At 47.5% G+C, this 17,317-nt stretch overlaps 1 protein-coding gene across 9 annotated transcripts in view; it reads right to left on the reverse strand.

Annotated features, from left to right (window-relative positions):
* The window catches only part of Agap1 (ArfGAP with GTPase domain, ankyrin repeat and PH domain 1), a 455,752-nt gene that overhangs the window by 47,881 nt on the left and 390,554 nt on the right, over positions 1-17,317 (reverse strand). For all 9 annotated transcript variants that reach the window (XM_041650295.1, XM_041650294.1, XM_041650296.1 and 6 more), the window contains 3 exons: positions 14,803-14,957; positions 11,635-11,725; positions 6,240-6,462 (listed from right to left, as the gene is read on the reverse strand). In XM_041650295.1, the coding sequence (XP_041506229.1) occupies positions 6,240-6,462; positions 11,635-11,725; positions 14,803-14,957 (469 nt within the window). The remainder of the gene's footprint in view (positions 1-6,239; positions 6,463-11,634; positions 11,726-14,802; positions 14,958-17,317) is intronic.

Genomic DNA, 17,317 nt, shown 5'->3' on the forward strand with positions numbered 1-17,317 from the left:
TTCGGGGGGCTCCTGCCAATTAATTAAGGCTGTCTAACAGGAAAACCACAGCGTTCACATGGTAATTCATATTGGAAGAGGCAGGCCTCAGAAGCACAGCGGCTTCCTTCACAGACAGCCTTCTCCCTCAGAGCGCTGGAGTAAACACGGCAAAATAAGCAAGATAAAAGCTGCGTGTGTGTGCAAGCGTGCGAGGGGGTCTGCGTGGGCAAAGAAGAAAAGTTAAACTGCCCTTGTTATAACTGTTAACTCTGGTCGCCAGAGAAGAAGACAGGCTGATTAAAACTCCAAACGAGCCCCCAGCTCCCTGAACCCTCTGCGTCCAGGATGATAGAATCAGAGGAGTTTATTCATGCCATTAAGCCCCAGAGAACTTAATTGAAAGAAGAGCACAGCCCGGACCTTGACAAGCGGGAGGTCACAGTAATTGCTGCCGGACATATTTAACATTAAGATAATCAGGCCATTAATTACCCTTCGGATCATTAAATCAGCCAGTTGCAAAATGAAATTTCTGCCTCTATTACTCACTTGAGAGACCACAGGGGTGGCCTTTAATTTATCAGGGAGCTTGAGCTACAAAGGCTGGGGCTGGGGGAGTGCAGCCGGGGAGGGGGCTCCCCCACACGAGCGCTGTGGCAGTGGTGGCCAGGCAGGCATCAATCCGCCATGCTTGGTGATCGTGGCAAATTAACTAGGTAAGATAACCTCCTCATGCAAAGGCAGAAGCTGGGGGTATGTAAATAGATGAGGGCAGACAGGGAGCGCAGAGTGTGCTCACCACTTAGCAAGATAATAAAGGGAATCATCCTTGATTATCAGTGCTAATTTGGACACTGCCGGTAGCTTGTTATGCGTGTTCTGAGTAGCATTTAATTAATTCAATTGCTTGTTAATGAGGGAAGTGACATGTGGGGAGCAGATGCCACCCAACTGCAGATGGACTCTGGTCAGCCCAGCAAAGGCCTTTTTTCTTTCTCCTACTTCTCCCCCTCCCCATTTTTTTTTTTTTTAAAAGAAAGAGAATAGAAAAAGGTGTCCAGCATAGAGAACACTCAAAAGACACAAAAACATTGACCCCAGCAGGCCAAGAACTGTTGAAAAATAATCAGAGGAGACAATCCCGGGGCCGCGTGGGCAGTCATGTCCCCTAGGCCACATTTAGAACAGCGCATCTTTATGCCAGAAATTTGAGCCTGAGATTACTATATTGTGATCTTATGATCAAACCTAACAAGACAAAAACATGGCCAAGTGGGGCTGCTTTTAATATCTCAGAGTCAGCTGCGGGGATCCAATTATTTTCAGTTTGGATACATTTCCCCTTTATCAATATCTCCGTGTGCATAAATAAGATGAAAGTGGCCCTGCAGAATCAAAGAGAAGTGGCACTCCTCTTGCGGGGCAGACTGGTTGGGTCTGGAAGTGTGTGGCCAGTCTTCTCCCACGCAAGTTTCTGATGTGGGCCCTGACCTTCCTATCGATGGCCAGAGACAAGAAGGGAGTTTAGGCAGAGAGATGAAGTTACAAATAATGAAAGAGGGGTGTGTGGGTGTGTGTGTGGCGGCGGCGGGGGGGGGGGGGAGACGCTCAAAACAGGAAGAGGATGTGCATTAAACCCGCCATGTCCCCTTCCAAGTGGCATCAAAGTGGTAATGGGTGATTTCGGCTGTGCTAGGAGTTCCTCTCGTGTGCTGTTCCTGCAATTGAAAACACAGTTTGGCATTCTAACTTCCTTTGATTTCCCAGCCCAAGCCAGAAGGTGCCAAGTACCACATAAATAGGCTACCTGTACTAAAATGTAAATAACACGGTCTCTGCTGACCCTCCCAGGCCAGACGCCATCAGGGAGACACATAGGAAGCCAGCCAAATGGGGACAGCTAAACCACCAAGCCTCCTGGCTTCTGCCCAGAGGACTGCCTGTTCCAGTAGGAAATCACCATCACCGAAGCCGACATAACCAGCTTCTGCAGAAGAGGGCACGGCAATGAAGGGGACAGGTAAGCATGGTGCAGACTAGCCCTGGCCACACAGCCACGAGGACAGGAATCACAGGGGTCTGCGAGAGCAGCTTTGATGTTGCAGACAACCAAGCCTCATTTCATCCATGGGGGGAGCCAGGTGGTGTGGATGCAACAAGAACACCTGACACCTGGCTGCCAGGTGACCATGTTGTGTGTTGTGTATGGCACAGGCAGTCCCCTGACTCATAATGTCTTTACCCCAAAGGCTATTTTCCTTTCATTTCAAAGGGTTGCCAGCGATCTTGGAACTCCCTCCAGTAAGGGTCAATCTTCACATTGGAACCCAGAGCCCCGAGCACCTGGTGGTTCCAGACTCAGTTGTCCCAACTGTCTACTACACAGTGTGACACATAAACATGCCCACCAAGGGTCCCCATTCTTAGCCCCAATTCCAGATAACTGTCCCCTGTTGCTGCCTCTATGACCATCTCAACATCCTCCCCACATACAATCAATATTTTAAGTGTGTGCTTAAATGGTATCAATAGCAATGTGTGTGTGTGTGTGTGGGGGGGGTGGTGGAGCTCCGATTCCAGCCCAGATGTAGTTAATTGTTACCGCATCGATCTCCCCTCTAACATGATTCTTTCTCCAAATCAAACCCCCATTACAGAGTGGTGGAGGGCATCCTCTCCCCTCCTGCGACAATAAATTTAATATCGAATGTACTGGAAAAAAATGGCAGCTGTTGCAGAATCCATCCAAAAAGATTTTTTTCTTTTGCTTCCTGGGAGTAATTAAAAGACGCTTTCCCTGACTAACGATCCCCCTGTTTAGGAATGGGAAGTCAATACTGCTTCAGCTGTTGTCAGCTCCAATTGATCATGATGCTGCTCAAGTTTGAACGGCAGTTTTCAGGGCGGCTGAGGATTGCTGGAACCAATTATAGGCCATCCAGAGCTGCCCTAATAGGGGTGTGGGGACAACAGGCAGAAGGCCAGGCAGCTGCGCCAGGCGCCTGTTCTCCCAACCTGCTCGCAGTTCTGGTTGAGGCCAATGCATGGTTGTTTCAGGGGACCGGCTGCTTCTTTATAGAAAGATATGTTGTGTGTGTGTGTGCATGCACACATACACACATGTAAGCATGTCTATACACATGTATGTATATGTGTTTGTGTGTTGAGATGTGTAGATATGTGTGTATATATGCTGGGATGTGTCTATGTGTACAAGTGTGAGTATATATATATATATGTATGTACTGGGTGTATATACATGTATATAGTGTTTGTGTGTTGGGGTACACGTGTGCTGGTATGCTGCAGTGTGTGTATGTGTATGTTAGGATGTGTGTGTGTATGTATTGGGTGTATATACATGTATGTATGTGTTTGTGTGTTGGGGTACATGTGTACTGGTATGCTGCAGTGTGTGTATGTATATGTTAGGATGTGTGTGTGTGTATGTATGTCTGTATATGAGCAGCAGGTTTTTAATTATATTCTAGTCAGAATGAATCTCCTTAATCACGCTGAAACCGATCCAAGTTCTGTGGAAAAACATTTGGGCCCTTGTTTCAAAGAGTGACATTTGTTTTTTTTCCTTGAACTAGCACCAACATTTATGAAACTATTTCTTTTGGGGCTTAGTTTCTGGCCCCTCAATGCTTCTAGTAACTGGCCTCAATTCCTCATGGAGAAGGTGGGAGGCCTGAGGGTTGGGATGGGGTAAGGCATCTTGGATAGGCAGTACCTAGACTAGATATCAACTTCCTTGGGGTGAATTCCATTCTGATTTTAGCCCAGACTTCCAGGGTTTTCTTTCTCCTTGGGGAAAGGGTAGGGGATGGATGGTGAAGGTGGGAGGTAGTAGGATCATAACTGTACTATGAATGGGCTGTAGTATGTCTTTAACACTAGAAACCTACGTAGCCCTGGCCTTGGTCTGTCTTGGTCCTTTCCAATCTCCCTGCTGGTGACTTCAGTGTTCTGAGGAACAATATGGAATGAGGTCAAACACAGACTATACATCCTACCCCAATCCGGCTGATACCAGGCATCCTGGCTCAAGAGCTTCCCAGAGCAAACCCATTCTTGCTTCTTTAATCTGAGGAGGTCCAGCCCTGCAGGAGGCACGCTGCTGGACATGCGTGCTGTGGGCAGAACCTTCCTGCCTTTGCTTAGGCTGACCTATCCTCCCACACCTCTCTTTTGGAAATCAGCCATGGTTGTAAACTTCCCAGGAACTGGCATCCTCAGCTGGTTCCAAGAAGGCCCACGTGTCATGATACTCATCTTTTATTCATCTCCTCCGTCTCTCTTCTTGTGAGTATTTGGTAAATATTTATTAATTTAACCAGACAAAAGAATTTCCTGGGATAATTTAACAAAGATACAAATATGCCTCCAGATCTCATGCCTGTCTGAAAACTCAGAAATTCCGAAGTCCCATCATGAGAAGCCATGGTCATCACACCACACCACTGCAGCCTTGGGAAGGAGTCGTGACTCAGAAGGGCTCTTGAAACTTGACCAAAGGCAAGAGGTCCACCTGCAGTCACCCTATTTGTGAGGCAAATGGCTCCTCTCACCTGTCTCTAAGCTATTACAGGTGCTGCTGGGCAGAACAGAAAGCTATAGCCCTCAGAGCTCAGGGCAAAGAGCAGTCAGAACTGGCCATTGCCCGTACAGTAGCCACTCACTGCTGGGTACATGAAGACAACCACACAGCAGCTTCTAATTCTTCTATGCTCTACACAAACAGCAACCTTCTTAATTCATGGCATTAAACATAGTCTACATGTTACTTTTAAACCTAAAAGGTCAGATGCATAAAGTTAATTTTTTCTAACTCATATCAATGTTTTCTTCATACATTAAACAATTTAACTTCCAAGTATCTTTTCATTTTCAGATTGAAATTTAACTACACTATGAAAAAAAAAAAAGACACTACAAAGCAAATAATGTTTTAGGATTGAATGAAGAGCCCAGGTGACTTCCATGTGAGTTTTAAATCAGGGAAGATAATAGTGAGACAGAGAAAAAAGGGTAGCATATCTTTGATTTGTGAGAAAACCACTCCTAACTGTGCTACCCAGACTAACTCATACAATGAGGAGCTGTCACAGCAAACCTACTGGGTGTTAAGCACACTATCGCACCTTGTGGCCCTCCCTTCCTGTTCCCCTTCCTGCCCTGCCTAACACAAATAGCATTAACGTACGCCAGCTTCACTCCTGATGTGCACCAGAGGGGGCGCCATGCATTCATTCTGCAGTGTTAGTGAAACACTAGGCCAGCAGGTCTCAGGAGATCACTGGCTAGAACCTGGATGTGCAGCCTAACCACTGGTTTCCAGCCACTTGGGCTCTGACTGTATCTCATCACCAGGAGAACAAACAAGCAACAAACAAGCATACTTCAGATGCTGAGCATGACATGCCTCTTCCTCTCACTACCTTGAGAAGCGCAATAGAAGCAGGTCTCAAGCCCATGTGGGGGAGATAGCGGGGGGGGGGGGGTGGGGTGGTGGTGGTGACACAGAGCATGCAGCACCTGAGTACCTTGGATGTATGTCCTCAGGTAGACCAACTAGAGATGAGCTGACCCCTCTGCTACTATGGAATTGGATTTCTTTAAAAACGGGCTATTTTAGCCACCTCTTAGGGGAATTAAATATGTATGCATATCCTCAAAAATGGTTTATAATTGGTGTAAGTGAAAAATGGGAAACTAAATGGCCTCAAAAATAAATGCGTTTTTATCCTGGATAACAATTAGCATTAATGAGGAGTCACCATACATTATGTTTAACTGTACTTAATTAAATGTGTTAGAAGTATATTTTAGAAAATAAAATACATTTTCTTAATCATAAACTCACTTGTTGGCAGGGGCAGGTGAGGAAGTTGGTTATCCACAAGATGCTTAGCAATGGTGTACAAAAGAATACAAAACCAAAGAATCAAAAATTTATAATTAGTGTTAGCACAGCTTGGGCCTATTAGAAATATATTAATTAAAGTAATATATTCATAAGATTAGAAGTGTAATACATTTCCAAGAGGGGAGAGGAATCCCCAAGGCCTAAAAATAAACATAAAAAATTAAGGAGTTTGAATCATTCAGTCTGCTTCAGACTAATTTCAAATACGGATGCTTCCAGACTAGGCTAACCGGCATTCCTATAGGTTGCCAGGGTCACCGCTGCAGCTGTTCCTGAGGTCGTGCCCAGCAGTGCAGCTGCTGGAGGAGCACCTGTGCATCCCTACCTTGGGGAGTCCAATGAGGGTTTCGTCCGTCCTTGGCTGCTCTCTTCCCACACGCTGTTAGCCAACTCATTCCCAATAGACGACATCACCTTGATCAGCTCCATGGGCCAGTCATCAAGATCTAGAGATCGGACCCTGGAGAGGTGGGTGCCAAGATTCCGGTGGATCCCTGAGCACTCGATGCACATGAGGGCTCCCAAGTTCAAACTGGCCCAGTTAGGGTCTACAGAAAGAGAAACGGAGAAATTTCAATCAGACCGCCACCAGTCCTGGACTCTCGGGGACACCTGCTCAGGCAGCCAGTCCCCACGGTCACATGTTTTAGAGCGGTTCCTGGTGTCAGGGGAAACATGGTAGTTGCTGGCAGCTGTGCCAAATTCAGAGTTTCTCAGAATTGGTGTTCATCTGGACAGAGATACCTCTTCTAATACTTTAGCAGCACAGCTCAGGACTGGTGCACGTCAGAAAAAAAGTTGTGTGTTAAGAACTGCTGCTGATGGAATGAGAAGCAGAGACAAGGTAACTGAGTACCACCCTGGCTCAGGCCATGCCTGGAGGTCTCACTGGCCCTCATAACCCTTTGTGCTACGGTTAGCTCAGGTTGGTTGGGTTAGCCAGTTTCGAAGACGGAAGAGGCACACTCCTGTGTGAAGGTCAACAAGGGTCTTACTCAAGGGTGCCTATTGCAGCAACTCACAGGGTTCCACTGGTCACTGGCGGGTGAGTGTGCAGGTACTCTAGTCATATCAAGACCCAGGTCCCTCAGCTGTGACTCGTGGAGTGAGTACTCTATGTCTCAAGCTGGGCTGACAGGACAAGGATACGGTTCTGTTAGATGCTGGGCTTGTACAGAGAATGGCTTCGGGGGCGTAGGGCAGATCTGTCATTGTGTAATGATATCATCAGAAGATCTGGAACTTGGGCCCAGGGCTGGCTTTGAGTTTACAATCTCTAGGAGTTTTGAAAAGATAGACTGACCTTAATGACCACTGGCTCTCTTTGTTATTAGGAAGAGAGGCTAAACTCATACAGGTAGAACTGGCATGTATTCAGGTCAGAAAAACTGTCATGTATTCAAGTCAGAGGAGTCAGAAAAAAAAAAAAACTGATCTGACCCACTGGAGAGACTTCCTGGGCTCTCCGCAGGGCAAATGACCATTGATGGTCACATGATGACTAACCAGAATGTCAGCAAGCTATGTATAACATCAGTACAACTCAAGAAGATGGCTGATTCATATCCCAGAGCCCTGGAAAAGAGGCCTGTGATCTCAGAGATGTTCTGACTTAAGCAAAAACCTAAGTCTCAAACAGAAGCAGAGAGAACAAGGTACAGAAACATACAGATTCGTGTGAAGGCAAAAAGCAGAAGACAATTGTGTTGTGGTTTGGATGTAAAATGTCCCTCATAGGCTCATGTGTTTGAACAGTTGGTCTCCAGCAGGTGGAGCTCAGCCCCATTTCCTGTGCTGTCTGTGCGCCCTGATCCATGGAGACATGAACAAACAGCTGGCCCCGCAGAGGAACCCCTCCCCTATCACATGACAGGCTGTAGCTTCCTTTCGTGTAATTTCTTGCCAGGTGTGCTGTGGTCACGGGGACGAGTGGGCACAGCACAGGGGGCGGTACAACTGCAGGCTGGACTCAGCTGATGAAGAGCTTGCATACCCTCCTCCACACGGCTCTCGCCTGCTGTCTGCAGCCCCTTAGAGTGTGGCTCCTGCTATGCTGCCCCCACCAACTCTGGCCACTGAGACAGGGCTGTCATAGCTGCTGGCCACCTCCATGGCTACAATTTTAGCCCACGGCTGACTTTCTATCCACTGTCCACCTCCCAATTCTGCACATGATGCAGGTGAAGTTAAATGTCTCTTTGGGATTTTCTCCATGGTTTCAGTATTTCCTCCTCAGGTTGGCCCCCACCTTGGCTCCTGTAATCTCTTCTCTTCTGATGCCATTCTCTCTGCCTGGTAAACCCAGCTTGACTTGGCTTTTGTGACAACCCAAACTGTAACTGTCAACAGCTCTGACCTCTTTCTCATTTACCAGCTGGAACATTTTGCACAGACTTCCCTGACATCAGCTTGCACTGATGATGCTTTCTTCTGTCAGGGTTCTTTCTGCATCTCCCAACAGCACCAATGCTCTCCCAGGATCTGGGGAGTCAGCCCTCATTCTTTCATTGTCCCCACAGACACTCTCTCCAATTCAGCCCTTTCTTCTTGATCTGAGCCCCCACACATGTCCTTACTATCTCCTCACAACATGGGACTGTCACAGCTCATGTCTGTATGTTCACATCCTGATCCCTGAAGGCACATCCCAACAGCAGCCGTGAAATGTTGGCAGGCCCAGTCACGTAACACTGAGACTCAGAACCTGCTGTAACTGCTACCTGTCACTGGGATCAGACAGGATAAGAACGGAGCCTCACCCCTTTCTCTGTCTCATGTGAGACCCTCACCGCCTCCACCAGCTTGTGGACAACACTACCATCTCTACCTGGCATGCTGCTCTTCCTTTGCTCTCAGCTAGAATTGCCTACAGCTTCCTTGGTCACCTCCTACCCCCAGTGTAATATGGTGATATCACAAAACCTAAGCCCTGCTTTGGGCAGAGCTTGGTGTGCCCACTCTTCTTGGTGGCTATGGACAATAGAGGCTGTGAAAACACACTATATCAGGGTGAATACAGAACAGCCTCACCGTAGCAGAGGCTGGTGGGTCAGACAAGATCTACTAGGAACTAACAGTGCTCTAGCCAGACTGTATGGGCAGCACTAGCAATGACAGAACTTTGTGGACCAGGAGGCAGAGGCTGGGCTGCTTCCTACCTTTGATCTGGAAGGTCTGACATACTGGTGAGGACTGTGTGTGTGTGTGTTTGTGTGTATGAGACAGACAGAGAGACAGAGACAGAGAGCGAGAGAGCGAGAGAGCGAGAGAGAGAGAGAGCGAGAGCAAGCAAGCACACTCTGGGATTCCCCGGGTTATTTTCTGGACATGCTGCTGGTGGCTGGCAACTAGTACTCCCAAAACAGATTTCTGTTGTCAGTGGTTTCTTGAAAGAGCTGTTCTCAAATACTGATGGGCCTTGCCCTGAGTGGTGGATAGCACTGACTTTTCCAAATTCACTGGACCACAATTTCACTTTATAGACAACAGCCCATAGCTAAGGTGGCTCCATGCCCTCTTTGGAAACTGTTCTGGGACAGGCTGAGTGTGCAGAGGAGACACCTGGTGACCTGCAGTAATTGTGGCCTCAAATCCCACATTGTACCAGAGTCCGGCCACATTCTCAACCCCCAGAGGGTAATACACATGAAATGGTGGGCCACTGAGACTCTTTTGGGTGGGTGGGGGTCTTTCCCTGGAGTCCCACTGTCTGTCACACCAACAGATGTCACCAGTACCTCCCTTTAGAAGTGGAGTGGCTCTGATTTCAGTCCACAGAGTCCTGGAGAGGGACATCTTTAAGTGGGTGTTTGCTCCTTTCTTGCACAGACCGTCTTCCTACCCACTGGGACCCTTTCTAAGGGAACTGCTGCAGTCAAAGGCACACAGCCTTCACAGGCTTCTAATCACACTGCCCTGTGAGCATGCTCACATCTCATTGCTGGTGTGGCCTAAGGGGAACTGTTTCCTGGCATTTGCACCAAAACTGGGTATTTACACTAAAAATCCCTCCCTGCTTGCTCATGAACTTCACATCAGACTCTCTAAGCATCTTAGGCCTCTGAGGAAGCAACAGGCTGGCGAAGGGTGTGGGATGAATTGCATAGAACTGCTTGCTACCTCAGTGACCTGGACAAACTGCTGTGGTCTAGACTCTTCCTTCCCTGTCCTGTCAATGGGCCCATGACAGTGCCAACTATCCAAAAGATAATTCATGTGTGGACTAGACACAGCATACTTGGTGAATGGCCTTCAAACCTCTTTTTCTGAAGCTTCAACTCTGCCTTTATCAGCTCCGCCCCATCTGCTCATGTGGTGTCCACAGTCTGGTCTCATGGCCTCCCCTTCCTGCCCATTCTTAGCATGCTTATATCCACCTCCTCTCAGAAAGGACCTGTGACCTCCAATTTGCCACATGCCACAGTTTCTGTAAAGCTATCAATTGGTTTCTTTTTGAGGAATCTCTAGTTGCATGCTGGAAACAATTACAGACATCAATCTCTGGATTTTTTTTTTTTAATTTGCCTCAGGTTCTGTGCTTTAAAAAATGTCTGGTTTAAGGAATGTTTTGGACAAAAACACACTTCAAATATATGTTCTTTTCTCTTCAGCTCACGTTTTGAAAGTAAAATTTAAAAATTCAAACAAAGAGAGACTTTAAAGCAGCGCCCAAAGGAGTCTGTGGAAGAGTGTAGTGTGCCCTTCCTGTCCCGAGGACAGGCTCCTGCTGGGCTGTGGTCAACTAGGCCACCTGGACAACCTGCTGGTCCGGGCCCTTGAGGTCAGTTCAGCTCTTTCCCCTCGTCCACAGCAAGTCTGGGCTAGTGCTTCCGTGTCTCATGAGGTGACACTCAAAATCCACCTGCAGGTCTCTGGCTCTCTCTGCTCTTCTCCTCTGGTGCACTCAGACTGTCTCCCCATAAAACTGCACAGAATTCTGTACCTACTAGGAGATGTGGACAGCTCACCCCCGCCTACAAATGCATAAAGATCTCACAGCCCTTTGGGTAGTGGCACCCAAGTATCTGCATCAGCTCCATCGTTTCCAGCCTGAGTTGCCACTTTTCTTTTTGGCTCACCCAGGGAGAACTCTGTGAGGCTACAGACTCCAGTCACACGACTCTCTCACACTCCACTCTTCCTCAGAGTCCTCCTGACAAGCAAACTCTGGTGGGAAGCTAGCTTTGAGGTTGAAGATCTCAAAAACCTATGACCCTTTTGTTTCTTCCCCAAGGCTGTTGACCATGTTCCCTGGGTGCCTTGCCCAACAACACAGGCATGTTCAGTTCCCAGACATCCCTCACCTGAACCAGCACCTCTGTTTGAACTGCATTCCCATGCCCCTCAAGACCCTACGTAACAATATGAATGGGCAAAGTTTATTCAACATGGCTTCTGAGGGGGGCAGACTTTGCCCCCCAGGATATAAAAAGAAAACTTCACCCTCAAAGGGAATATTACCTTTTGCACAACAGAAAGCGTGACATACTGGGGTAACTCCAAGAGATGGAAGTCTTTATAGTTTCAATCCTTCAACCACTGTGATGCTTGAGGCTTAAGCAGGGCACACAGAAGTCCAGTGTATAAGAAAAGACACACTTCCAACAGTAAGGCTGTGTGAAGGACACTATGTTCAAATTGAACCCAGATCTAAACATGTCTAGCCCGACACGCCGCAGCTGATAACAGATCTAGGGGCACCGCCAGCCCTGTATACTTACTCTGGGTGTCACAGTCCACACAGTGGGAGTTCCCTCTCAGGTTACGGATGGACTGCAGTGCCATGGCCTCGCTCTGGCTGGTTAGTCGGGACTAGGCACAGAGGAAGACAAAAAATGCAAGATATGAGCAGCCAGGAAAAAGCCACACACCTTCTGATGATGTCAGAGAAAAACCAAACAGATTGTGCAGAGATGCAGTGGTGTGCAATTTCCAAACAATTTTTCCTTTTCTGATGTCAAGTTCGGGAGGGAGAGCGACAGGTCGTATGTCAGGATGATTGGCTGAGATGGACAATCCCCAAAATGAGCCAAGTGGTCAGACCGCCATAATTTGTGAATGAACCAAAGACTGCTACATGGAAAATGTCACTGGTTAATGCACCTTCATGCACATAGCTACTTGGTATGAAGATTAAAGAGTGAGAAAAAATAATCTGTGTTATCAGCCAAGGGCCAGGCCTTAATCAGCATGCACAGAGCTATCTTCTGAATCTTTATCAGAAAACCCCAGACCATACCACACATCATAGCCAGAAGAGTCTCTCCTCCATGTGATGACCTCTCAGTTGCTATGAAATCAAAGTCACTCATTGGAGTGAGGCAGGGGCATTCATTCTTAGGGATCTCAGAAGAGATTTTTTTTTCTTTTTAAGGTCCACCTATTGTGGCAACATTAGAAAATTTGGGACACAAGCATTTATAAACTAGGATTCCATCACTCAGAGATCCTCTGGCAGTTTTTCTATGCACAGGCACTGTAGGGAAGCCAGATGGGTACATACTGCCTTGTAGCTTGCCTTTCCTGCTGAGTACTGTCTGTCTGTCTGTCTGTCTATCTATCTATCTATCTATCTATCTATTACTTGATGTCAGCAAAGCCTCCAACATCACCATGTAAGTGCATGCATATGAATCCTCTTAGTGAATGAGTACACAGCAAGCTCCTTGGCTGTGTATTCGGAATGCTCTAGGCATCCTCGACCCGAGACAGAGCCATAAAGAAAATGCTTTCTGTAAATAAATCCCTATGCAGATTCCTGACTGCATAGCAAGGATGAAATCCCGGAAGCAGGGGCAGAGTTGGAAAGGATATATGTATTTTATTTTATTATTATTATTTTTTTTTGGTTTTTCGAGACAGGGTTTCTCTGTGGTTTTGGAGCCTGTCCTGGAACTAACTCTTGTAGACCAGGCTGGTCTCGAACTCACAGAGATCCGCCTGCCTCTGCCTCCCGAGTGCTGGGATTAAAGGCATGCGCCACCACCGCCCGGCTGAATATATGTATTTTAAAAGGCTTATTTATTCAACATGCATTTGATATTACAGTTGAAGCAAAAGTTGATCAGTTTCAAAACTTAGAATAACTTCTTTTGTGTACAAATTCTTCACAAACTGAGGTATCTTGTGCTAAAGAGATGGATGTGAATTTATTGCTTGTTAATTAATACTAAGTTATCATTTACTTACTGCTATTGTTTAATCGGCATTATTTACCGCTGTGTTTTTATTTCCTAAGAAATCATTTAACAAATTAAGTTGGTATCTGGAGGTGTCACACACATGGGGAGGGGGCGTCTACCTACCCCCCTGTTTTTTCCTCCATGTATCTGTACAATGCTGTGACTCACTGGTCGGCTGCTCTATCTGTCTCTGGATTGTCATACTCGATGCTTCTCTCTCTCTAATGGAGTCATCCATGTTGGGAGAGCTATGTCCCATTTGACTCTTTCTTGGTGTCTGGTGTCCTTCAGTTCCTCTCAGGGGAAGCCATTTCCACAAGTGTGCTTGCCCATGGTTACAGAGGGCAGACTTAGGTGGGCTGGCATTGGCGTCTACTTCATGACACCCTTCTGTCTGCAATCAGAGTAGCAAAGATAGAAGAGGCTCTCAAGGAAGTGGAATGGGAGGAGCCCACACTGGCCAGAGCTTCTAAAAACAAGAAGAGGCGTGACTTCAGTCAGAATGTGTAAAATTAATTTCTCCATAACACCCGGGGATGTGCTTGTCTGATCAGCATCATGTGCCCCCTTCCCTGCTCTGAAATCAGAACTCCAAGCCTGTGGATGGCAGGTGTCATTGTGCCCAGGGGTGAGGAGGGAGACACATCACGGCTAGATAGGGACAATACCTGAGAATCCAGGAAGCTCAGAGTAAAAACTGTGGTTCTCCTGAGCTTGGTATGAACTGTCGTCCAAGAGAGAAGCAAATTACATAATAACAATAATGACTGTGGTCTGGCTTACCCTGGCTCAAGAGGGTAATAAAATAACACACCCCACCTCTCTGCAAAGCAGGCTCCCTTCTTAATGACAAAGCTGGCCATCCATCACGGGCAGAGCTTTCTTTAACGGCTTATAAATGAACTGCAGGTGGATGGCCATGTCTTTCTTCAGTTTCCAGTCGATCACAGTTTGAAAAATCAAAATGCTCACCAAGAATCTCAACGGGTCAGCAAAGGACTCTGAGTATCTAAGGGTTCAAAGACTGAAATGCAAAGAACCCGGCTGGGAAAGACAGGACCGGTATAAGGAAGATTGCCGAGCAGTGGCCCAGAAAACGCAGTGAACACACTTTTATTTCTGGCCAAACAACTGCTGGAGAACTCTTTTTAATTACTGAATGAAACATAAACCAGACTTTAAAAAAAAAAAAAACAGAAAATCCACCTTGCCCAAACTCCCTCTATCTCCTCTGCGTTCCGTTTGTATCCCTGTGACATTTGAAACATTTATGAGGGCAGAATAGGGCATCTTTTAAGTCTCTGTGACTTTTTCTGATTTATTCTGCCTCAAACAATAACAACAAAAAAAATAAGTATGGACGCATAAGCAGGCAGAGTCCAAAAGGCTTCATCGCCTACAGAGAGAGGCGAAAGCTTCCCACGTAGCGCCGGCTGCCACAGCAAAGGCTTCATGTTGGACATCCTGCCACACACAGACGGCCAAGCCAGGACACCAACACATGCATGGTGTTTGTAGATACAAAGTGGTTTTATCTTTTCAATTACTTAGTTTTTTTCTCCTCACAAAGCATACCTGGGTCTTGTCATCCACACAAGCCATCTGATGCCCCTGTGTCCCCATACCCCCCTCCTGGCTGCACTTGGGCCTTCTTCTCACTTTAATGATCGGCAGCCTTGATTTGGGGCAGCCTGCTGAGGGCCTTACCTTATTCTTGCTGCTCTCGCAGGACTGTAGGCTGGCTAGGATCTGGCTCTCGATGGCTTGGACCCATGCATCTCGCTCCTCGTATGTGGTGGCTTCAAAGTGCCATGTCTGGCCGGTGAGGGACACAATGATAAACTCAAAGTTTTCTTCTTGCTCTGGAACACAGAGGTGGGATGAAGAGCTCACTTTCATGAGACAGCAGCGCCCGAGCCCATCCTGTCACAAGTGCCTCTGGATTCAATGGCACAGGCATGGGGCTGGCGGCACACACAGGATGGGAGCGCTGAGATCTGATCCACACACCCGCCAACACTCAAGGCCGGCTTCCAAAGCCAGCAGCGATAACTAGGTTTCCATCAATGCTTGGGGGACAGAGAGAAAGGAGAGACAGCGTGGGATTTCAGGGTCTCTGTGTGGGCACAGACCAAGGAAAGTAAGTTTGCAACTTACTGCTGTCCCTTGGATCTGCGAGAGGAAAATGGGGTTAGTTCTGCTGATGTGAAACTGGACTACGGAAGGGCTTGAGTACGGATCCAGGGAACTGCACTGGGAACACCAAGGTGGTGTCAGCACACGGTCGAGCACTCATCAACGGGAGCTTTAGTTCTCATCTCACTAAGACACAAAGTCTTAGTCACAAAGTGACGTCAGGCAACACAGAGGGGATTAGTGGGCACGGGTCTGGCTGGGTGGCCACAGAGACACCTGTTTGGAAAGGGGAAGAGAGCTTGTGTCCACGTCCTGTGACAGTACCTGTCCCTCCGCCTTTAGCTAAGTTCCTGAGGCGCATTTCCCTCCCCTGTGGATTGGGCACAGGCAGCTTCTGTGGAGTTTATCATCCGCTAACTGTTGCATGTGAGCACAGCGGCGCGCAGCCTGGCCACTGGAGGCTGTGTACTCAGTCCTTGTTCTCACTGTCTGCTCAGAGGCGGCACCGCTTAGGAAAAGCAGTCAGAAGCCAAGGCTGGACCCTTCACATGCCTCAGTGGATGAGGAGTTTCTTAGCACTGTCCTGAAACTGGCTGTGTAGTCACAGGAAAAGAGTAACCCGTAGACCTGCTTATCAACTAAGTCATTCCCTGCCCTGCCACTGCACTGATGCCAGGGCATGGTGCCTCCCCTGATCAAGGATGCCATCAAGCCCCACTCCAAGGGGCTGGGACACCACCCAGGAATGGGATCCTCAGGTCTTGAATGTAAGACCTCTGCAATCACCACCACCACCACCACCACCACCACCACCACCACCACCACCACCACCACCACCAATCACTATGGCACACTTGTATGGAGTCTTTAGTGTTCTGAAAAAACAAAACGAAGACCAGCACTGAACTTGGAATGTAAGCAAGGTGTCTCTCTTTCTCTCTTTCAACTGATAACAGGTCTTAACCCCAAGGGGCTCAGTCTGAACACCACCTGGAGGGTGGGCAGGTGGACACACCTGTGTGCAAAGCCTCGCATTTTCCCCAGAAAGCCCATCTCCAGGAATGAAAATGACAGCTGACAGAAGCGTCTACACCCTCCAACACTGCCAAGGCCCATGACTCCCCTGTAGGATAAGAGCTGCTGTATTTCAGTCACGCTCTGCAGCTGTGATATAGTGCCTAGGAGGGGCCAGGCCTTACAGCCATGGCTCTGGCATGTCAGTCCTTTTGGGTGTTTGCACTGAGGCTGTGCTCGTGGCAGGGCCAGAGCATGCCTGAGCTCAACAGTACATGCAGGTAGCCCAAGGAAGCCGTGAGCTTGCCTAACCGTAGGCATGTGTGTTTACTGAGTTCTTTCTTGATCTCTTTGGTTCTTGGCCTTTGGAGTTTGAGTATTAAGAGTTCAGAAAGCAGGTGCTTGTTGTGTGGTATTACCTTAAATGCATTATACTTGGTCATGCTGTGGAGCATTTGTTTCAGTGTTGCATTCTTTGATGTCGCATTTGTTTAGCTTTGTGAAGCTGTGTTACTTTGCCTGTCTAAAACACCTGACTGGTCTAATAAAGAGCTGAATGGCCAGTATCTACGCAGGAGAGAGAAACGGGCAGGGCTGGTGGGCAGAGAGAATAAATAGGAGGAGAAATCTAGGGGAAAGAAGAGGAGTAAGGAGGGAGAAAGGAAGGAGTGGAGGACGCCAGGGGCCAGGGTGGAAAATAAGATATACAGAATAAAGAAAGGTAAAAAGCCCAGAGGCAAAACATAGTTAAAGAGAAATGGGATGTTAGGTTAGGAAAACTGGCTACAAACAAGTCAAGGCTGGACATTTATAAGTAAGACTAAGACTCTGGATTTATTTGGGAACTGGGTGGCAGAACCCCAGAGGAGAAAAAACATCAACAAAAAACAAAAACAAAACATCAACAAAAAAACCCCCAAAGCCAACTACAGGTTGTGGCCAGGAATGGTACTCAAATGAGGCCCATGTTTGTGGAGACGCAGAACAAGCCCACCTGCTGGGGAGGAGCCCCAAGGACCTTGGACATGGGGATTAGTTAAGTTTTTCATAAAAAAAAAAAGACTACACAGTA

The sequence above is a fragment of the Microtus oregoni genome, unplaced genomic scaffold (assembly GCF_018167655.1).
Source record: "Microtus oregoni isolate MIOR12 unplaced genomic scaffold, Mior012 000004F_ref0000308, whole genome shotgun sequence".
NCBI lineage: Eukaryota > Metazoa > Chordata > Mammalia > Rodentia > Cricetidae > Microtus > Microtus oregoni.